The 24,891-nt window shown below is 34.6% G+C and overlaps 1 protein-coding gene across 1 annotated transcript in view; it reads left to right on the top strand.

The window, feature by feature from the left end:
* The window catches only part of CSRNP3 (cysteine and serine rich nuclear protein 3), a 192,275-nt gene that overhangs the window by 21,493 nt on the left and 145,891 nt on the right, over positions 1 to 24,891 (top strand). Inside the window, exon 3 of the mRNA XM_012761165.3 lies at positions 19,683 to 19,769. Coding sequence (XP_012616619.1) covers positions 19,757 to 19,769 — 13 coding nt within the window. The 5' untranslated portion in view covers positions 19,683 to 19,756. The remainder of the gene's footprint in view (positions 1 to 19,682; positions 19,770 to 24,891) is intronic.

Consider the following 24,891-nt stretch of genomic DNA (forward strand, 5'->3'; position numbering starts at 1 on the left):
TAGCAGCTCTCTGATGGCTCTGTTACATGCCTGACTACTAAGTAGAGGGACACAAATCATCCTGTGAAAGACGTGCTTATATCTTTTATGCTAGCTTCTCTTAGAAATAGAATGAATCTATCTTTTGGTAAAGGTGATTGGCATTTCATCTCTAGTTGCTTTGGTGTGTGTGTGAGTGTGTGTTTGTGTGTGTGTGTTGGTTTTCCCCAGTTGGTTTCTGATGAAAATGCTAGCATGCCCTGGCTGTATGATAGTGCCAGTGATGAGTTTATGAAAAAATCCAATGAGCTAAATGAAATAATGAGCAGAGACTTCAATTCGAGTGTGAAAAGAACATTTCACTTCCCCTTTCTATAAGTAAGTGACAGGTCAGACAGTTGAGACTTTCCTTGTATGTCACTGACATTGATGGAAATATCTTACAGCAAACATGTTGTTTTACATTTACATGAAGGAAATTGGTTTGTCTTGGTGACATAGTGCTACTTGTGATAAAGTGAAAACGTTACAATGAAAATAGGTGAGATGAAGTATGCAGTGTGGATCTTTAACAGCAGCTAACAAATCAAGGGTTATTTCATTTACTTTAAAAGTAAAACCTTAGTGTATTTCACTTTTTGCCAGAGGGGCGAATAAGCGTCGTGGACTCCCTGAAAAAAAGATAATAATATCTTTCTATCCCTTGAACTACAGGATCTTGCATTACTTGTTCAATAATTCAAGACTTCAGAAACTCACTTACCTTTCATTTCAATTGGACTCACTTAGTCACAGTTTCTGACTGAATGGTGTAATTATATTCCATTTTGCTGGCTAGGTACAGAGCTGACTTTTATATTTGCTTATTTGTTTTAATCCCTGACAATCTTCATTTAAATTTGGCTTTAAACTTAAAAGCATAATTGGATAAATTTCAAATAAAATTTTATGTATCAATAACAATGAATCTAGAAAAACAATAATCACCGTGGTTTTGACTCTCAATTAGCTATCATGAGAGATTAAATATAAAGGTATTCCTGGTGATGTTAATAGTACTGTCTCTCTCATCATTTGAAGGATATGGCTTTATTAGCATGAGAATTGAAATACATCACAGAAAATCTCCCAATTTCCCACATCAATTATTTACTCAGGATGTGCATAGGTGGAATTGATATTGTAGCTGTATTTCATAAAAAGCATAAGAATTAAAGTTGCTATTAAATATTAAAGATACCATCTTCACATTAGTGATCAAAACATTTTCATCTAGCAGTGTAATTTACTTACAAATAAATCTTAGAGTGTTCACATTTTATAAAGCTCTTGATAGAGAATCACATCCTTTCTTTGGGGTCATCTAGGAGTGGTCACAGGCAATAAATAAATGATTTCCCAACTGCAAAATATCATGGCTTGAGAAATGGATCCAAACAAATTTAGATGATTAAAATTAAAATTCTACTAACCATCTTCAAAGTAGCAACATCTCCTGGCTTTGGTTTGAATACCAGACATTGACTGGCTTTATACTTGTTTATGATGGTGATGATGAAATCAGTGCCTGAAGCAAATGTCCTTGTGTTTCTCAAAAGATTTTAAAATTCACTGTGCAGATCAGGCAGTCTGATGCTTTCTGACAGCTCCGGGAAGTCTATTTGTGTGCAAGTGAATGCAGAAAAGAATTAAACCTGGTTCTGCTTAAAAAAAAAAAAAAAAAGAGCCAGTTGGTGCGATTTTTAAACAGGCTGCAATATTTAACCCTTTAACTCTGGGAAGAACACATTTGTACATTTGGATGTCAAAAATATTGCTTTTTTTTTTTGTCTGAGGAATTTAGAAATAAACTGGAAATGTTTTAGGGCCGCAGAATTATTGCACCATATGTTTTACATGTTCAGCTACAGTGATCTGGCAGGAACTAGAATAGTTAAAAAAAGCCTCAAATTTACTGAATTCTATTGAGTGTTGGATTAAGGTTAAAAGTATAGTTTTAAAATGTAATGAAGAAAGAGCAATTAGAATAAATTTAATAAAACCTAAATATTTGTTTTTCAATGAAAGACCAAACACATAAAACCTTGGGAAAACAATTTAAGTTTCTGACAGAAAAGTATTTGCAGTGAGTTGAACGTAAAATGGACACTCGGTTTGTTACATTTGCTCTTATCTCACAAATACAATAAAGGAACAGTAATAAAGATTGATTTACATAATTTAAATTATAAGAATTTAAATAAAATTTCATGAGACTTGGTTTATATAAGGACTAATTAAAGCACTTTATAATCCTTAATGTATATCTGCAATGATCTTAATTAGCATTACCAAAAAACTCCCAAAATCCCCCCAAAACACCAGAACACCAAACTCAATTAGAAGAATTTTCAAAGCACTCTGAAAGCTGGTGAAGCTTGCCAGGCAGAGTGCTAAAAACACTAGATATTTCTGTGTGGATTCCATTAGTTAGAGTGGGACTAGATATTTCTGTGTAGGTCTCATTATTTGTGACATGTGGAGACCTGAAATGCATGAAATGTTATGTATTTTTATGCCATAATTAGACAATAACATTAGTGGAAATATCATGAGATGAAAAATGCATATATTTTAGTTTGAATCATAGTAATAATGTTACTTTTAAATATTTGCCAGTAAAAAACATTTATATTTCATTTTGAAATTTGCGCTAATTCCTACAACTCCCAAGTTTTGGAAAATGTACGTACTTTAAATCTTAATGTCAGAGTTTGGAGTATTTCATTTCATCCATGAGGACTTTGGTTGGGAAGAAATAATGGCAATTAATTTTAAATAGAGTTTATTTCTTTTCAGCATGTCCTATGTCCTGGCCTATTTCATGGTTCTCCTAAAGGTGCTGTCCATTACCTTCTTGCTATGTCAGATCTGACTTTCTGCCATTTGCTGTTTCTATGACAACCATCATTTTGGCTTGGCGAGAGTAGTGCATTTTTCAGATACATACACATTTTCAGATATTTATATCAAGAGCTCTTTACTTATCCAAAGAATTGATGACTAGGCTGACCATTATGGTGGCTATTAATCAGTGTTACAAGGTTATAATGCTAAGATCATGGTTATGTAAGACATAGATGTCATACACTTAGCCTAGATTTTTAAAAACAGGTATAAAGCTAGAGAGGCTGAAAATGAAAACCTAGGGAATAAATTTGACTAAGCAATTAATGAGCACTAATAAGAAAACTTATATATATAAAAATGCCCCTTAATATGAGATAAAAAATGTTTCAATGAAATATTAAACAATGAAGGGAATCCAAAAAGGATAAACACAGCTATACAAACATTGTTATTTTCAACAGAATAGCTCTTACTTTTTTAGTATTCACTAGCTTTGTACTGTGAACATAGAAATAATTTAAATGTATAATTGTATATATTTTAACTTTCTTTTTTTTTGAGACACAGAGTCTCACTTTGTTGTCCAGGCTAGAGTGAGTGCCATGGCGTCAGCCTAGCTCACAGCAACCTCAAACTCTTGGGCTCAAGCAATCCTACTGCCTCAGTCTCCCAAGTGACTGGGACTACAGGCATGTGCCACCATGCCCAGCTAATTTTTTCTATATACATTAGTTGGCCAATTAATTTCTTTCTATTTATAGTAGAGACGGGGTCTCATTCTTACTCAGGCTGGTTTCGACCTCCTGACCTCGAGCAATCCACCCACCTCGGCCTCCCAGAGTGGTAGGATTACAGGCATGAGCCACCATGCGTGGTCATAAATATTTTAACTTTCTTGATGGCAGGCCCGTGTCCTCTATTTCCCCCACATTGCTTCATGGGAATAATCATAATAGTAAGCTTCACTGAGCATTTTATCATTTGCCAGGCATTGTGCTAGATGCTTTAAACAAAATATTTTATTTAATTGCCTGGCTTTAGGTCTAAATGAGTTTACTTATTTATTTTTTGAGACAGAGTCTCATTCTGTTCCCCTGGCTAGAGTGCCGTGGCATCAGCCTAGCTCACAGCAATCTCAAACTCCTGGACTCAAGTGATCCTTCTGCCTCAGCCTCCCTAGTAGCTGGGACTACAGGCATGCGCTACCATGCCCAGATAATCTTTTCTATATATTTTTAGTTGGCCAATTAATTTCTTTCTATTTTTAGTAGCGATGGGGTCTAGCTCTTGCTCAGGCTGGTTTCGAATTCCTGACCTTGAGTAATCCGCCTGCCTCAGCCTCCCAGAGTGCTAGGATTACAGGCATGAGCCACCGCACTTGGCCTAAATGAGTTTATTTTTGATTGGCATATTCATAGCTTTTTACTATAGAAGATTTAACTGATCAAATAGTTTCTATCATCTTAAATATGACATGAGTCAACTGAAACAGGCTAATTGTACAGAAATTAATCAAGATTGTTAAATACAATTATGGCCTCCTTCAACAGGTACAGACACACAGGAAAAAATGTTTTCATATTAGATGCTCATGAAGTGTCTAATTTATGTATACAGTATTGCCAGTATGAACTTGGTCACTCCTCAAGCTCTGTATGTAGTTTCTTCAACCTTTAAATTTATTAGTAAATCAGAATTCAGTATTTCAAGATTAGAACATTGAAATATTTAAATCAGTGTACTCATCATTTATTTATTTCTTTAAAAAGCTTTAGGAATGATTTTTGCAGTTTTTTTTCCTTATGGTGAAAAATTATACAGAACCTATATACTATGACGTTGGTTAAATAATCTCTGAAAACCCCACACCATGGGGGGGGGCTACCATGGCTACCATGTAGCCAATAAAACAGCTGAATAAGTGTAGTTATTGACATAAAAATATATTCACATTACCAAATTATATTATGTTTCATGCATTTTTATAAAATCTTATATATGAGGTATAAGTACAGTAAATTCTAGAAGGTAACAGAGAAACGCATGTTTTCTACAGATGATAGAATTCTAAGTATGGTAGAATTATGGGTGATTTTTGTTATCTGTATATATTTTCACAATTTATTTTTATATATTTTAGCCTAATAAGACTTATTGTGTTTATTCATTCAGCTTTCTAGAATTTTCCACTAATGTGATTATTGCTATCATGACATACTTGTAGATAAATTTTAGGATAATTCTCTAAAGGTGAAAATCATAGTACAAAGAGTATAACTTGAATTGCCCTACAGAAAATCTTACCCACTTCTAGCCCACTCCTAGCATTTGTGTGCCTATTTTCCCAGTGTCTTGCCTAAACTGGCTAGGTATTTTCTTTCTCTCCCTGTATCCTCTGTCTCTCTGTTTCCCTAGTGTGCACACACTCTCTCTGTCATTCGCTCTCTCTCTCTCTCTCTAAGTATGTATATATAAATACATGTGTGCATACACACATATATATATATAGACACACCCATGCGTACATTGGCCAATATCATAGGTGAAAACATATTTAATTGGTGTTTTAACTTGAATTTCTCTGAATACTAGGAAGCTAACTTATATATTTATTTATTTGTCACATGCACAAATAAATAAATTTCCTATCCAGGTTCTTTTTATTATGATGATGGTGATTTTCTTTTTCATTATTTTATAATTTTAAGGATTAGTTATTCAATGAATGCATACACAATATCTTTTCTATTTTGTCATTTGTCTTTTAATTCTGTTTATGTTTGCCAGAGAACTATATTTGTACAGTCAAATATAGTATGGATTTAGCCTTTAGGAAATACTTAGACAAACCTTCTGTGCTCTCAGGATCAATTGCATGCAAATAATTTCTTCTAGAACTTTCATAAATTTCTGTATATATTCAAACACTTAGTCCATTTGAAAATTATGTTGGCATATTGCATGAAATTAAAAATAATTTTCAGTTTTCCTTAAATCATATATTGAATAATTCAATATATCCTATTGACTTGTAATTCTGTTCTATGCTAAATCCTTACATACAGTGTGATCAATGTTTGTGGTTTTCTTTCTGTTTCATGACCTGGATGGTTATTTCTAAACCAACACTAGTGTTATATCATGGCTCTATAATTAGTTTTATTATCTCACATGGGAATTCCCAATTTTCCCTAACCCACTACTATAAAGAGAAACACAGTACAATACCATACTCTTTAAATACTCACATTATTTTTATGTGATTATAAAATTATATATTTTATTTGAATTAAATTATTTGAATTATAGAAGAATTATTATTTGAATTATAGAAGAATATTGTTAAGTCACCAAACAAACCATTGCTGTGCCATTGGAATTACATTAAATTTATAGGTTAATTTTGACCACACATTAGGTATCTTTTTGTATTTAACTGTTATTCTATGCAGAGCAGAATTTTGTCTTTTTATTCTTGCAATATAGGTTCCTTTCTGAGTCTCTACGTTTTAAAGATTTTTGTACCCATTATGAATGGGATCTTCTAATTATATGTTCTAACAGATTATTTTTGGTACTAGGAAATGTTTAGTACTTTTTAGTGGAAATGCTTCTAGCATTTCACATTTAATTTGGCTATAGGATATACTTTATGCTAAATTAAGGAGATATCCTTCCATTAAGAATTTTTAGTTAATAATGAATATAAAGTTATATCAAATTTTTAATCAGTATATATCAAGATGATCCTAATTTTTGACCTATTAATATGATAAACCAAAAAGTAATTTTTCTAATATAAAATTATTATTGCCTTTGACTTTATTCATCATAAAGTAATTTGTTTAATCTCGAATGAGTACCTAACTTAGTCTAGCAATGTAGGTGCATTATAGGCCCTTTAGGCTGGGGCCGGTGGCTCAGGCCTGTAATCTTAGCACTCTGGGAGGCTGAGGTGGGTGGATTGCTCAAGGTCAGGAGTTTGAGACCAGCCTGAGCAAGAGCAAGACCTGTCTCTACTATAAATAGAAATAAATTAATTGGCTAACTAAAAAATATATATGTGTGTATATATATATATATATATATATATTAGCCAGGCATGGTGGCACATGCTTGTAGTCCCAGCTACTTGGGAGGCTGAGTCAGAAGGCTGGAGCCCAGGAGTTTGAGGTTGCTGTGAGCTAAGCTGATGCCATGGCACTCTAGCCCCAGCAACAGAAGTGAGACTCTGTCTCAAAAAAAAAAAAAAAAGCCTTTTAAAAAATGTTCAAGATTATTTTAAAATCTGTTTTAAAATATATTTCAAAGAACATTTTAAATTCGTACTCAAAAATAATAATAAGATGGAAATGGTGCAAAACAAGCACTTACAAAAAGTTCTCATGAGTTTGCTGCTTCATTATAATTTGAATGCTTTTAAACCATCATCTCATTTAATCCCCACAAAGCAACATATGAGATGGGTGAGGGTGGTAGTCATGGTAGGGATTATTCTTTTGTTATAGATGAGGAAACCAAAAAGCAAAAAGGACAAGTAACTGGCCTGAGTTCACATGGATTGTAAGTGTTGGAGCTGGAATTTAAAACTAGTTCAGGCCGGGCATGGTGGCTCACGCCTGTAATCCTAGCAGCCTGGGAGGCTGAGGCAGGCGGATTGCTCGAGGTCAGGAGTTTGAGACCAGCCTGAGCAAGAGCGAGACCCCGTCTCTACTATAAATGAAAAGAAATTAATTGGCCAACTAATATATATAGAAAAAAATTAGCTGGGCTTGGTGGCGCATGCTTGTAGTCCCAGCTACTCGGGAGGCTGAGGCAGCAGGATCACTTGAGCCCAGGAATTTGAGGTTACTGTGAGCTAGGCTGACGCCATGGTACTCACTCTAGCCTGGGCAACAGAGTGAGACTCTGTCTCAAAAAAAAAAAAAAAAAAAGCTAGTTCAGACTCCAGAACCCACAGTGTTAACCACTACAGTATGGTATATGATATAAATTCTACAAGAAAATAAAATATTGTTTTATTTCCATGCCATATAACTAATGTGTTCTCAAAATTCTTAATTAGGCCAGACATAGTAGTTTGTATTTGTAATCCTAGCACTTTGGGAGGCTGAGGTGGGAGAATTGCTTGAGACCAGGAGTTTGAAACCAGCCTGAGCAAGAGTGAGAAGCCAGCTCTACAAAGAAATAAAAAATTAGCCAGGCATGGTGGTGTATGCCCATAGTCCCAGCTACTCAGGAGGCTGAGGCAGGAGGATCACTTGAGCCCAAGAGGGTGCAGTGAGCTATAATCACACCACTATACTCTAGTCTGGGAAACAGAGCAAGACCTTGTCTCAAAAAAAAAAAAAAAAAATCCTTAATTTTAAAAAAACCTTTAAGCATTAAATACAAGAGGTTCTTTAGTTCTCATCTACAGAAGTATTAATTAGACTAAAATGAAGATACCATTGGAAGTGATAAAGATTCAGATTCTTTCTGATCAAGCTTAACTCTTTTATGCTGATTGCCATTAAAATCGGTTTCATTAAATGCTTGAAACTCATATTCTTGCCTTTAATACCTCCCATAACTGAAGAGACATAAATTCTTTACATATATCTAGAATCTATTAAAATTCTATTCATAAGAGAATTAATAGAGCACACCGAATGTGTTAAATACTACACTGAAAGTGTATCACAGTATATAAAGTGAAAAGCATGTGACTGTCTTAAGGAACTCACACTCTAGTTGAGAACTTGAGACTAATAGACATGAAACCATGCTGACAAATACAATTTTCATTACATACAGAGTGGATAAAAAATTAACTCTCATATCCAGGAAACTTCATATACTCTAGAGAGTGTATGATTAAATGAGGACAGATTTTGAGCAGATTGGGGTTAGAAGTTCATTCTCCAAACAAAAATGTTTATTGACAGATCCAACTCTCAATTTTAGGTTGTCAAAACAAACAAGCAATAATTGCTAAGCAACTTTGGATTTTCAAGGATTTCTATCCTATAAAGGGAAAACCCATTCATTTCTCTCTGTTTCCCACTAAATTGGAAAGTAGTAAGAAGATAAAGGCATTGCTTTAAGTGAGAGAAGAAAATGCTGGAAACATTAGCATGTAGAACAGATGGATTGATAGTGTAGTTAACTGAGACTCCTTTACCTTTTTGCAAATGGGTTAAATGATAAATTATCCATTAATTTTATTTAAAAAAATCTTTCTTCAATTGTTGAGTTAGGATAAAAGAGGATGACATTGCTCTATTTAGCATCTCACATCCTATAGCTGCAGATTAACTTTAGATGCATTTTTGTTTCTTTACAGTGAATTTTTGTTTTGATACCTAGCATTCTCTCCTAGACGATCTATTAGAATCGTGAGAATCTGTTTACTATTGTGGTTCCTCTCCATGGAGGAGACACATGCTACCTGTGTCTAGCCAGCCATCTTGATCCTATTCTCACATTTATTCTTTAACTTCATTTTTTTTTACTGGTAATACTTGGCATTTGCCCTAGCACCTCTTTAAAGTAGTCATAGTTAATGGTCATGGTTATGTTAATTAAGACTTTTTATTGCAAATGACAAAAGCCCTACACAATCTAACTTAAAAAAGGTATCTTAACTCATACAACTGAGAAAGACAGGGGTGAAGGTCGTATCAGACAAAAATGGATTTGGGGCTCAAATGACAAACTCAATCTAACCTGACTTGACTCTTTTCACTATGGGAGGGACTCAGTTTGTCCTATTGCATATGGGATCATGGGTTTTTCCAGATGATCCTTGGATGATGTTTGCCTGCTCATAGACATATGCATTCTCTTAGACCTGTATTCTTGAAATCAAGAAGGCATCTCCTCCACCCCTGTTCCCAGCAGTTTAGATCTCAAGGATTATCTTAGCGTGTCAAGTATGTGTCTGTTTGTACTCAGATCCAGTCCCTGCCAAATTGCTTTTCCCAACTTCTATGCCCACTGCCTTCCAGGTGGGTTCAGCAAATAAGAGGTGGTGGTGAGGTAAGGAGGGCAGGAGTATGGGTACACCAGGATATTCCCACCCACTCATCCATGTCTCAGGTGGTGTTTCCAGTGGCCATGGTTTCTCCTCATGGTCAGTCCTTGCTGTAATGACCCTGCTTTTGTGGTCCCAGCCCCCAAGCAGCAACCTCTCCAGGGATTTGACTTCCACTTGGCAGTACCAGCTCTTGAGCTCTGGTAACTGACATCACCTCCTTCTTTGTGCCTCTGAGTGGTGGTAGCATCTTCCTACTGTTGCTAATCTCTGAATTTCATTGTTTTTATTACATACTTATTAGGTGTTGGGTACTTTCTACAGGGGAATTTTGAAATATTCCTTGTATCTTATTGTGGCAGAGTAGATAATGACATATTCTTATGAGAAAGTACATGATTTGCTCCTCAGTTTTTAAGAGAATGAAAGTTGTCAGGGCAGCCCTAGCCACCAGCAGGACCTTATTTGGGTGTTCCTACCTTCAAGGACAATAGCTACAGTTTCGATAAGGGAAATGTCCATGATAACAATTAAGGTAGATACCATAGGCTGCTTAATTAACTAAAAGTTGAGCTAACACATGCTGTAAAGATCTCCCTCTTTTATTCCTATCAGTGGATTTCGCTTTTTCTTTTTTTAGGGTTGATTTCTATTTTCTGCAGCTGAGCATGAAAGTACACTGACTAACATAGTCTGCAATTTAGCTGTGTTCCTAGGACCATCTGTAAGAATTTGTGCATTGCCTGGGAATCTGATTAATTCTAGCAAAAATTCTCTGTTTTATTTGTGAAATTAAGGAACTCTGCAATCAATTTTATATTTAAAATTTGATTTTTATTTTAAAAAATTGTGAGCCCACTGTGCAAAAAACATTCTGTACTTTAAAATTGATTTCTCTTTTATGCACACACACCTTTTTATGTAAAGGCATAAATATCATGATATTACACAATTTGTTCAATGTTCTTTTCTTCTTTTTTTAGATTGACTTTTTCCTATTCTCCCCCTCTGTCCTTCATTCACATCTCTTGCTTCTGTGGGTAACTCTTTTTGACAACTTGGTTTATATCCTTTCATATTTTTTCATAATCATATATTCATAGATAAACATATTCATTTTCATGAAAATTTTTTGTTTAAAAAATTGATCATATTATATACATTTTATTGCATCTTAATTATGTCATTGGGTAACACCTTATGGAAATTCCCCAAGTTATTTTTCATAGCTCTATTTCATTCTTTTAATAACTACATAATATTCCAAGGTATGGATATATAACTGTTTAGTCGATCTTTCCCCTATGGGTGTTCATTTATTTCAGATTAGTTTTTATGCTACTACGAACAAAGCTGTAATATATGTTCTTTTTAAAGTATCCTTATATACTTTTTTTTTTTTTGAGACAGAGTCTCACTTTGTTGTCCAGGCTAGAGTGAGTGCCGTGGCGTCAGCCTAGCTCACAGCAACCTCAAACTCCTGGGCTCGAGTGATCCTTCTGCCTCAGCCTCCCGAGTAGCTGGGACTACAGGCATGTGCCACTATGCCCGGCTAATTTTTTATATATATATATCAGTTGGCCAATTAATTTCTTTCTGTTTATAGTAGAGACGGGGTCTCGCTCTTGCTCAGGCTGGTTTTGAACTCCTGACCTTGAGCAATCCGCCCGCCTCGGCCTCCCAAGAGCTAGGATTACAGGCGTGAGCCACAGCGCCCGGCCCCTTATATACTTTTTATGGTATAGATTCTAAACAGTGAGAATACTGACTTAATAGATATTGACATATTGCTTTTTCAAAGGGGCATCAAAATGTATACTTCTACCAGTTTGGGATAAGATTACACTTTTTCCTATAAGTTCCAAGCAGCAAGTGTTTGTTTATTCATTCAATAGGATAAAGCTACTGCCCTGATAGTGTGTATGTTAGTAGTTAGTCACCATGGATAATAAACAAATAAATAACATTATAATGTCACAAAAGTGCTGTGAAGAAAAACAAAGTAGGGTTAGGGAATAGGAATGGGGGTGACTATTTCAAATAAGATGATCATAAAAGGCCTCTCCAAAGAGACAATATTTTGGTAGAGGCTTGACGAAGTGAGAGAGTGGGTCATGTGATATCTGGGATAGGAGGAGGCTTCCAGAAAGAAAGAACAGCAAATGTAAGATGTCATGTGTGGAGACAGGTGGGAGGTTATCATCAAGTAGCAGAAGTGAGAGATGGGGGATTTGGTCTATGGTGGTAGCAGTGGAGATGGTGAGAAGCAGTCTGATTCAGGATACATCCTGAAGACAGAGCTGACAGGGGATGCTGATTGTTTGGCTGTGGGGTGAATGAGGAAGAGATAAGCATGAATGATTCCTGGGCTTTTTAAAATAAACCTTTTGTTTTGGAAATAATTTTAGATTTTTGAAAAAGTTGCAAAAATGGCACAGAAAGTTCTGATGAATCCTTTGCCTAACTTCCCCCAATATTAACCTCTTACATAACCATGATGCACTTGTCTAAATTAAGAAATTATCATTGATACAGTACTAGTAACCAAAGAACAGACTCCAGATTTTACAGTTTACTCATGACTGTCCTTTTTTTAAATCTAGGCTACAATGAAGGATACCATATTGAATTTAGTCATCATGTCTCCTTAGTCTCCTTGATTAGTGACAGATCCTCATTCTTTCCTTGTTTTTCCTGACCATGACTTTTTTGAAGAGCATTAGTCAGACTTTTGTAGAATGTTCCTGAATCTTGATTTTCTCTGAATTTTTCTTTTGATTAGCGGGTATGAGTGTTTGGGAAGAATACCATAAAGTACTCTTCTTATCAAATCATATCAGGGAGTACATAATATCAGCATGATATATTTATTACTGGTAATATTAATGTTTGTGAATTGGTTGAGATAGTACTTTCCACTGTAACATTACTATTTTTATTTTTTCATACTCTTTTGTTTTTAGAAACAACTCACCAACTCCAATTTACACTCAAAATGGGGGAGTGGGATCAAGCTCCTCTTCTTGAAGGGGGAGTGTCTATATACGTTATTTGGAAATCTTCTGTAAGATTCCACTTCTTTCATTTATTTATATGAGTATAGACTCATAGATATTCATATTATTCTTTGGGTTATAATCTAATACTGCCATTAATTTTTGTTGCCTAAATTATTCTAACTTTGACCACTGAGAGTTTTTTCAGGTTGGCTATTGTGTCCTGTTGACATGCCTGTGACTATCTTTTTTAACTTTTTCTTTCCTTACTTTCTGGCACTACATGATGTTTCAGGTTCCTCTTGTATTTCTTCTGCCCCACTCCTAGAATCGGCCATTTCTCTAGGGAGGTTGGTTTTTTGTTTGTTGTTGTTGTTGTTTTTGAGACAGAGTCTCGCTTTGTTGCCCAGGCTAGAGTGAGTGCCATGACGTCAGCCTAGCTCACAGCAACCTCAAACTCTTGGGCTTAAGCAATCCTGGGACTACAAGCATGCGCCACCATGCCCGGCTAATTTTTTCTATATATATATTAGTTGGCCAATTAATTTCTTTCTATTTATAGTAGAGACGGGGTCTCACTCTTGCTCAGGCTGGTTTCAAACTCCTGACCTCGAGCAATCCACCCGCCTCGGCTTCCCAGAGTGCTAGGATTACAGGCATGAGCCACCGTGCCCGGCCTGGGAGCTTGGTTCTTAGTTGAGAAATTGAGTAAACAGTGATGCCATTTCCTGAAATGAAAAAGCTGAGGGAGGAGGAAGCCTGGTGTGTGCTGCTGCTGCTACTGCTGCTGCTTCTGCTGCTGCTGCTGCTGCTGCTGCTTCTTCTTCTTCTTCTTCTTCTTCTTCTTCTTCTTCTTCTTCTTCTTCTTCTTCTTCTTCTTCTTCTTCTTCTTCTTCTTCATTATTATTATTATTTTGATACATTAAATTTGAGAAGCCTATTAGCCATTCAAGTGGGGCTATGGAATTGAGTAAGCAGGATATGGGTCTAAAGCTCAGAAAAGAGGTTCAGGCTAGAGATCTAAATATTGGATTCATCAGTAAATGCTGCTACTTAAAGACGTGGAACTGGTTTCCATGTCTTTCCATCTGATTTCCTAGGACAGAGTCAGAGAAGTCTCACAACTGAATCCACTAAAGGATGTAGAGTTCAGGAAGAATGGAAGAAATCAGGCAAAGAGGCTGAGAAAGGGCAACAAATGAGGCAGGTATGGATGATATCCTATAAGCCAAATGAAGAAATATTTTAAGAAAGGGAAAGTGATTCTCTGAGTCAAACTCAGAGATTAAGGAAGATAAGAACTCATAATTGACTGTTGGATTTGACAATATTCAAATTCACTGCTCACCTTAAGTATTTTTTCCATATTTTTTCAGTAGAGTTGGGGAAATAAAGTCTAATATGGAGGAGTTCAATATAGAATTGTAGCTGAGGAATGAAGAATGCTCTCTTTTGAAAGGTTTTGTTATAAAATGGAGCAGAGGATTAGGGTGCCAGTAAGATGGGAAGCTAGTGTAAATGAAAAAAATAATTTCAAGATGGAAGACATTATAACATATTTGCATACAGATGGGAATAATCTAGTAAAATGGAAAAAAAATGATGTAGGAGAAAGAAGGTATCCTTAAAGTACTGAAAACCTAATTTGGTGAAAGGAAATGGAATCTAAGGCTCAAGAGAATGGACTGACATTAGGTAAGAGAAAGAAGTTTTCCATCATTATAGGATTGAAGGCAGACTATTGAGTACTAATATTAGGTGTATGGAGGATATGATGGTAGGAAAAGGAGGAAATTTAACTGTGCTACTTTCCATTTTCTTAGAAGCGATATCATAAACTGAGAGTGAAGAGATGGGAAGGACTATGAGAGGGTTGAAAAGAGGCAAAGTTGTCTCTCTGAGTAGTATCACACAGTTGAAGCATGAATTAACAGGAAAAATGTGATAAAATTGACAGGTACTACTAGATACACACTTGGTGTTTGTGGTCAAATGTGAAAAGTTATGCTGATAACACAATATCCCACAGTTTTTCTAGTCACAGTCATCTGTTTAGCCTCTAGGGGCAGGTTCATAGCAGGGAGAACTGAATTTAACCATGTGTTTTTTTTGTTGTCACGCTAGTTTGAAGAGGAAAGAGAAAGGCCTTGGAGGTGACTGTATATGCAAGGAATGGACTATCATGTTGAATAATGGACTTGAAATTGAAATAAGTGGGGAATTGTGAACATTAGTGGAATGAGAGAAAAATGTTTAGAGGTCAATAAAATTTTTTACTGGTGAAGTATATGATTTAAATAATGTGAAGACCTTGTTATAAAGGTTCTCTAAGACTTCCCTATACCCTACTGATACTTTTTTTCTTAATTTTTAATTTTTCATATGACAATTCCAGTGGTAGAACTTGAAACGGGTTTTTCAGTCCCTTCTATGGTAATCTGTGTCACCTAGTTTGAACCTCTACTGTGGCTAGTCTTACTAATTTACAGTTTTCTAGAGATTCATCTACTTCTTTAATATTTAAATTTTTACCTAAATTATCACCTAGATTCTCTTAAAATTCTTGCAAATTCCTGGTAATTGTAATGTCTCTTCCAGTCCCTTGAAATAGAGAATTATCTGAAAAATTTTAGAGAATTGTTTGCATACTTTTGAGCACAGGTGACCACATGATCTATAAATAGTTTAACTAAGAATAGTTTTGCTATGATAACTCTTGTCTTCTTTACTCAAATAGAAAGACTAAGTGCTATCATCATTTTATAAACGTTTTTGTCATGTGATACTGCTTTTTATATTTCAACATATATTTTAAAAAATGGAAATCCATTTTTGTTTGGTAAATGAGTGGATTATGGGCTACACATATTTTTGATAGTTGTACTTCAGCATGTATGTGAAGGTACAAAATTGGAGTGGTATTGTTAAAAATAATTCTAAATGGAATTAACATAACTATCAGTAGGGTTTTCTTCTCTTAAAAAGATAGGGTCAAACTCCACATGGCAGATTTCTCTCTGCTGCTAGATTTCTTTGCTTCAGACCTTTTGCTTCTGTCAGAAGTTGTCCTTCAGAGTAAATTATGCTTTTGCTGATTATAGGCATTTTAACTATGCAATACTATATTTTGAGATGTAATTGTAAATACAGTTATACTATTATACTGAATTTGTAAGTCTTATTATCACTTTAAAAATATCAGACAGCTTCTCCACTGTGTTCATAGACCAATATTCTCTTTTGATGTATTTAAACTCTTTATATGAGCCAGACTTCCATACATGCGGAAGTTGTCAGCTTAGGGGTCTCAAATTCTGTGATTATGGGAAGAATAGGTTTTTTTCTCAAAACCAAGGGCTTGCAAGACAGATTTTTAAAGGGCAGGAACAAGATGATAGTGTTTCAAGCAAGTTATATTTCTTTATAGTTAATCATTGAATCATCAATTGAAAATAATACAAGCTGGTTTTATAGCTCAGTGCTATCGCTGGGATGTCACCTTCAGTCATCTCAGTGCAAGCTAGGTTGGCTATTGACTGAAACACACCAACAAGAGCTGTGTGCCTCACTGACCTGCTAAAGGTGCTGCTGTTTGGAGAAAATGTTGACAAACAGGGAAGAGTGCCTTGACCTTGGCCATTCAAGATGGTGACTGGGGTTTGCAGCAATGTCAAGAAGCCAAAGGGGCTGAAACAAGGAGAGGTTGCCTTCACCTTTCCCTCCAGCACTGCAACATTAAAGGAATTTCCACAAGTTGAACTGGTTCTTGGGGTCTTTCTCAATGACCCCCCAATATTAGAAAAGATCAGATGTGAACCATAAGTGTTAGGTGCACGTTTCTAAATGATGGTATAGGTCTATGTTAATGTTATTTTTTCACAGGACTCATGATTAGACATCTGATACTGGGTTTCTTTAGATGAACAACTGAAGCCATGTGAGGACAACTGATGTTAATGTACACGTTCCCAGTCTTCTATAAGTTTCACACTCCTTAAACATTTTTGTAGTTCCTGGGATGATTATGTTTACCCTCACTTTAGTCGAAGAGGTCATTGTACCAGAATACCACTCGTGTGGTTGTATAGGATGTGATGGGGCTATCCAACTCAGTCTTGATCACTTCATAAAGATTGGATTCCGGGAAAAATGGCAGTTCCCATTTATCTTGTGTACCATGCCTGACGTGCCTAGAAGGCTTGAAAGAAAGAACAGGAAGCCCTAGGTCTTGCCGAGGTACCTCACTCAGGGATGATTCCTTCATAAAGTTGCCTCAGAGTGAGTGCCATACATCTCAGCAACACAACTCTTTAAATTCCCTTTCTCTCCTACATATGCGCACACACACTTTATTAACATGGTCTCGCACAGCCAATGTCCCCAAATCATATCCACCGAGCCAAGGTGCTGAAATGGAATGTTCCTATCATCAACTACTGGGCGTGGTACTTGGACCTTTGCATTTAATATGCCTTCTTCTTGTCTCTTTCTTCCTTCGTGGTAGACCCTCTCCTTGTGGCCCCATTGGCCTCAGTTAGGGTCAGTCTTATCCATAAAGTTTATTTTCGTATCATTGTCCTTCAAACAGGTTAAGAGGTTGACTCTCTTTTTTCTATAGCCAAGAGTACCTTTGCGTCTGTCTAAATTACAGGTATGTAGATTTAGATCACTAAATTTATCAATACTTATGTTTTTCTCAACAGAGTACCTTAATGCCTAAAGAAAGTCTTATTCATTCAGTTGTAAAATACAATTATGTGTTTTGTTTCAATTTTGATAATTAGAAGTCAAAAATACCTAATCTCTTCCTTTAGATTTACCTACAGGTCACAAATATAAAGTAATCAGCTTTCTTATTTGTAAATTGGGGAACTGGAATAGAATAGCAGTTTTCCCTTTTTTTTATAGGAGCAAAAACTTTGTTTTTAGCATAAAATTTTAAATGATACCTCAATAGGTAAAAATTGTCATTCAAATAATGTGAAATTCATTTTCATTAACAAGAAAATTTGAGTTGAAATTATGAATGACATAGAAATGTTTAACTTAGCAAAACTGATTTTTTGATTTTTTTTTAGTTGCAAATAATTTTTTAAAGTCTATTCAATGGACACATTCAAATAGAGATCTGTTAGTATATGTGCTTGCTTGTTGGTTTTTAATTCCTTGGCTTGTAATCTCAGGGTATTTATCTTTAACAGAGAAAACAGGACAAGTTATATGCTGAAATTTTTCTCAAAATGATTACAATGGGTGGTTCAAGTTATTTCTTTAGTGGTCTCCATCATACCCTCATTTGCGTGTGTAATGTTCTCAAGAGAACTTTAAGATATTTAAAATTATAATTAACACTGTACAGCAAGGTGACTATAGGCAATGATGATATATTATGTTGTTGAAAAGTGTAAAGAAAGTGGAGGTTGTATGCCCTCCCCACAGAAATGATCACTATGTGATTAACTAAATTTGTTAATTAGCTAGAGTTAACCATTCCATGATGTATATATAATTCAAAACACCATGTCATACATAATAAAAACATAATGTTATCTGTCAATAAAAAATTATAATAATGAAAAAGATTGAATGTTGAATCAATCTTTCTGAGATTCCTTAAGTTCTTCTGCTGAATCTGGGATTCCTCTGAACCAAACTGAATTCAATAACCTCTATTGCTCTGTAATTCTAATCACAAGTTGATATTTCTATGCTATTGTTGTATCAAAGACATTCTAGTTTGTTCCAAATCTTTATCCCAGCATATCTATGTAGATATTCAAGTTTAAAGGAAGAAAGGTCCCTGGAGAAATAATCTTTCTAAGATAATTTTTTTTCTTAAAGATTTTGACATTTTAAGTTTGCTCAAATGACAGCAATATAACTTGACTGCTCCGAGTATTTCTTCATTCAAGTAACACATTTATAATATTTTTACACTAGTTATTGTCATTGGCTATGATCAGTGACAGTTCAGTTCTGCCTACTATGGGAACACAATAAATGAGCTACCTTTCACAAGTTTTTCTACCTTATTTTTAAGGAAATTTTTAATTTTTATATGGACATAGTAATATTTACCTTAGCATGTAAGAGTCAAAAATTCATTAGAGATAGAAACAGTGACTATATATATTGTAGTCTGGGTAAATAAAAAGTAGATATGATTGCCAGAATTTCACCATCTTTTTAAATTGTTGCACTATTCATTTGTATTATGTAACTGTAATTTTAAAAAAACATGATTTTTGTTAAAATATGTCTATTTTAAAGAATATTTTCTTAATTTTCTTAAAGCCTAGGTTGTCTTAAAAACTTATAAATGTTTGAGTTAATTTTAGAATTAAATAGTTTCCTTTAAGCAAATTAAACAAATCAGGAAACATACCAATATTCATCGCAATTTTCATCAACTATCAAAGGCTACAACATTTTGATTTCCCTGAATTCTTATGTGTCTTGAAGTTATGAAACTCCTGGAAACTAGAAATTTGTTTAAGTCTGGTATAATGCTGATTAATAAAATGGATATATCTTTAACTTCTTGTCCATAATAATACTAGTTTATTGAAAGACAAATAAATAAATGAATTAAAGTTTTACTATACTGTTCTAGGAAGGATATTTGTTCTTCACTGAACTATATACAATATGATTATTTAGTTCTATATTTAATGTCTTCCTTATATTTCAAGATTCTTTTTTATTTTCTCCTGTGTAATCGTGATGTTTGCATCTTGTAGTCAGCTTTACTTTTTGAAAATATAACCTTATATAATATTTTGAAACATATTTTCTTTTTTAAGGAAAAAATAAGGAGATATCAACAGACTGAAAAAATGTTTTCAGAGGCATAGTCTTCAGGAGAATACTGGAGTTCATGAGATCTCAAGGTTAGCAATTTATACATTATTATTTTCATGCTGTTACAGATTTGGGATATAACTGTGTAAATGTTCCAAGTTGTCATTGCTAATGCATAATCAAATAATAGAGAGCAAAGTTCTTCAAATATACGTTTTTAACAAAATCTTCTAAAGATTTAAAAAAATCCATTCATGTTATTATAGAAATGTACCATTTGGTTTCATTAGGAATGGTTAAAAGAAATGAATATTTTAAGAGAGAACCACTGGTTATTATAATTTGCCTCATTTTTAAAGGGTAGTTCTATTAGCATAAAAATAAATATTAGGCATTGCTATAAAATTTTCCTTACGGTTTGTTAAGGACTGTACACTTGTTTAATGGATTTTTCATTTCTTTTGTATCTTTGGCTACAATATATACACATATAGACACATAATTTAGAAGGATAGCTAATCAGCAATCCTAAAATTCCTTGCATCCGATTCTCTGATTTTCCCTAACTACAGTCAAAGAAATGACGCTTTCATTGGAAAATGTGGTCTCAATAAAATGACAATTAATGTGAAACAACAAGAACATCTTGGGAATCTTTTCTAAGTTGCTTAAGATCACGAGACTGGAAAAGAAGAATAACTGTAAACAGTTTATTATAATGACATCCTACTGTGAATTAATTATTTACATTATAAATGTAGGTTAAAATACTTTACTCTAAAAAGTAGATGATTTCGGCCGGGCCCGGTGGCTCACGCCTGTAATCCTAGTTCTCTGGGAGGCCGAGGTGGGCGGATTGCTCGAGGTCAGGAGTTCGAAACCAGCCTGAGCAAGAGCGAAACCCCGTCTCTACTATAAAGGGAAAGAAATTAATTGGCCAACTAAAAATATATACAAAAAAAAATTAGCCGGGCATGGTGGCACATGCCTGTAGTCCCAGCTACTCGGGAGGCTGAGGCAGGAGGATTGCTTGAGCCCAGGAGATTGAGGTTGCTGTGAGCTAGGCTGACGCCACGGCACTCACTCTAGCCTGGGCAACAAAGTGTGACTGTCTCAAAAAAAAAAAAAAAAAAAAGTAGATGATTTCTTACTTCTTTGTATTATGTGACCAATATTAAATATTCATAATTTTAGATGAAGAAATATTGATGACCTTTTATTTTGATTGTCTTAGTTAAACTTGTCATTAGTGTCTGTATCTTTTTCTCATTTATCCCAGGGTTTATTCATTTATTTAGGACTTACCATATGCAAGGCAATGAGCAAAATGCTTTGGTTGTTTCAAAATGAATAAGATATGGTCCTTGTTCTAAAAAATTGCCAACCAATATGTTACCCAGAAATTAATTTTATTACTAACTCAAGCAACACATAATTAAAAAGACAAGCTAGATTTTAAAAGGGCATGTAATTAATTCTAAAGCCAAATGGGGATTATTTGGGGATTATTCATACTTTCCCATTATAACTTTTATTAACCTAGAATACTAAGAGTTTATACCAATGAGAATCTTGCTCCATTACAATACACACCCTATGACTTTTTATTAAAGTAGCTTGCTCTTCAAGTACAACAGAAGTAATACGAGATTCTAAGAAGGAAAAGTCTCTCTTTTGCCACAGTAGCAAATTTAATTTGTAGAAAATAGTTGCTCAAACGTCTATGAAAAGAACAAAAGTAGCATTACCTACTTTCTGTTTTTCATTCCAGTACATTCAATTTCTTTATTAAGCTCACCAGAGAATTAAATCATTTCCCCAATGGGCTAGAAAGGCTTGTGAGTTTGAAAGGGATTGAACACTATAAACCCCTATGACAGCACATGCAAATAGTAGCTATATGAGTAAAAGGATTTGAAATGGAGTGGGAGTCCCAACTCTGCTTCAAATGGAATTGCATAGCACTGTGCTTCTAAATAAAAGTATTTTTAAAAAGGCAATGTCTTGGGAAGTCAAAGCAAGTGAAGAAATTAAAAATAGTAAACTTCTATTTTGAAAAATCTATGAACATATCCTTTGCCTAATTGTGCCATAAGAAAAGTGGTTAAATTAATTTATATAATAACCATGATCATTTAACAAATATTTATCATGCACCTACTATGTGCCTGGGGGTGGGGGTGGGGAGCAGCAGTGAATAAACTATATTAATATCCTTGCCTGAGTGGAAATTACATTCCAGTGGGTGGAAATGGATAGGTTATAAAAAATAAAGTTAATAGTGTTCTGTTTGATGGTTATAAGTGCTGTAGAGAAAAAGGAAAATGGAAAGGGACTATAAAGTATAAAAAGGAGTGGAATTTTTAAATAAGCTGAATGACTTAGTAATACATGATTCACACAAAGGAAATAGATGTCACTTTTGTCCACATAGAACCAACTAAAAACAAGTGTGATGAAATAAACACCTGATGGTAGGTTTCCTAAATCATCATTTGTTAAGGTAAAAGCTGTCAATGTCATAAAATAAATATTAATAGTATGTGTCTTTTGCAATTTCATCAGAAAGAAAAAATATTATTTTCAAAAAGGATGGTATAGTTGTTACATGTACATAAAATGTTATAATGTTTTCAATAAATAAATATATAATTGAACTTGGATTAGTTCATCCACTTACTAAAGGAGTAAAGACTGTAACTATTCAGCTGTGTGTAAGGGGCAATCAACCCATTTTTTTAATTAAATAAAATATTTTAAAGCCTAAATTAGTTAAGGATCTCTATGCCACTACATATAGTTGGTACATGGTGCTTGAAGTTTCTATATTATTTTCTTTTTGTTGTTTAATTATCAGTCTTATCATTTTAAGAAAACATTGAGTATCAGGATTGAAAATAGAAGGAAAATATTTAAATACCACCTCATGCATATAGTACACTAATTTCTTAAGTGATATAGGTCTCTGTATGTGCATTTTTTATTAGAAAATATACAGAGAGTTGGAAATTACAATAAATTAATCTATTTGTGATCATTAACGAATGAGTCATCAGGTTTCTTTTGTTGGTAGTCTAGTTGGAATTTTCCTATGCAGTGTTTGGTGCTGACCACAGGAGTCCAGAGATGTTTAAGGCCCAAATTTTCCTGCCCATTTTTTGCAGTCCATCTAGACTATAGATGAACCCATTGTATAAATTAGCAGTATCTTAGAAGTCATTCAGCCTTGACTTTACAGGATAGACTTAAGAAGTTTAGCCACTTTTATATGCAGCAAAAGTAGGTGACTCAATTATTTTTATTGAAGATAAGTTAATGTGAAGTGAACATCTGCCCATCAACATATACAGAACAAAGTTTGAATTAAAAGGTCTTAAACCCTATTAAGTGCTGCAGTTCCATCAATCTTCCAAAAGACAGGTATTGTAAGCAGTATAGTATCTAAAAGAAATAAGGGTCCAGTATTGGAGTATGAAAAGAAGCACAGAGTAAAGGTCATGATTGTTTAGAGGCTCAGTCTTAACTAAACCAAAGCAGAGAATGTGCATTACATGGTATATTGTAGAGAGAATTGATGGTCAGCTCTATGAGCTTGACCATGAAAGGAAACTAGTATTGTCTGTTTTGAGAAAATCAAAAGAAAAGAAAAAAATTAGAGATGCAGAGGGCTAGTACAAGTGTATAGAGAAAACAAAGACTTTTCATATAATGTCACTGTGTTAGAGGTAGATTCTTCCAAAACCAATATTGACCTTTCCTGAATTTATCTGGAAACATTGACAGAAAGACCTAGAAACTCTGGTAAAGGAGAACTGAAACATGACTTTTCAAAAGCAAGTGACAAATAGCAAAAAAAAATAGTAAAAAAAAGAACACTTTCCCTTAAAATCCCTTGCTTTTATCCTCTCTACCTACATTTGCTTCACAAATTTGCTAACCCAGGAATCATTAGCAAATTTGCAGCACAAATCCATTTCCCCATGATGTTTCCAGATAATGACACTTTCATCCTCACACAGAATACATCTTGGAATCTCACATCACCTGACGTGCCCACACTCTGAGTGGTCCTTCCCTGTGTGCCTCTGTCTTCAATGGTTCTCCAAGTGATTTCCTAGATTCTTATTGTTCCTTTCCTCTTACAAATAATGCATCTAATCCAGGGTTTCTCAACCTCAGCCTCAGTACTATTAACATTTTGCTCCAGATAATTCTTTTTTTTTTTTTTTTGGTTTTGTTTTGTTAGCCTGTAGAACTACCAGTTTGTAGATAATTCTTTTTTGGTGGGGCAGGGGTTATTCTGTGCATTGTAGGATATTTAGCAGCATCCCTGGCACTAGATGCCATTAGTGCCCCATCCCCCAGTTGTGGTAATCAAAAATGTCTTCAGACATTGATCAATGTCCTCTCAGGGCAAAATTACCCCAGGTTGAGAACCATTGATCAACCCTAACCTCTATAATCTCAATAAACTTCCATTGTACAGCAACCACAAAACCTCACGACCACCTCCAGCATCTTATTCTCAATCAAACATTTCAACGGAGACACTTCAAATACCAGCTTCCTCTTTTAAACTGAAATTCACCTCTGTTTGACCATCTGTATGTTTTAGTTTCCTTTTAGTTTCTTGTATCTGGCCCTGTATCTAAAATGTGTCTTACAAGATATTAAGACAGAATATAAAAAAATTAGCTTAAAGAAGAAATAAGGTAAAAATATAAGATAACATAAGTTAGGAGTGAAATTAGGTTACAAATGCAATAAACTTCTTTTTCTTAGAATTCAGTGAGAATTCTAGTATCTTTAATCCTTCCAAGTTCTTCACATCTTGCTTGGAATTTTGCTGGGACCAGCAGCTTACTTTCCATAGCTCTACTGCCTGTCCTTTCTTACACAGTACCTGTAACCTTGAATCTGAGCTGTATCTTCTCTTTTCTTATACCTAGGCTCCTGAGTGCTACAGGAGCAAATTATGCCACTCTGTGATTTATGGTTTTCTAATCTGAGTTAGTCCCACAATAGCATTTACTAATCCTTTTACTCTGACTGTGGTCAGCCACTCTTTTCAAATTTTATCACTCCACTTAAGCCACACAATCTCTCTCCTTCATTCTTAGTGCACCTGCTATTTTAATAAGAAAATTGAGGTCATTGTGTGAAAATGACTTGTGACTCCTTGCCAATTCCCTCCAGCATCAAAAGCTACCA

Source organism: Microcebus murinus, chromosome 8 (genome assembly GCF_040939455.1).
Source record: "Microcebus murinus isolate Inina chromosome 8, M.murinus_Inina_mat1.0, whole genome shotgun sequence".
Classification (NCBI taxonomy): domain Eukaryota; kingdom Metazoa; phylum Chordata; class Mammalia; order Primates; family Cheirogaleidae; genus Microcebus; species Microcebus murinus.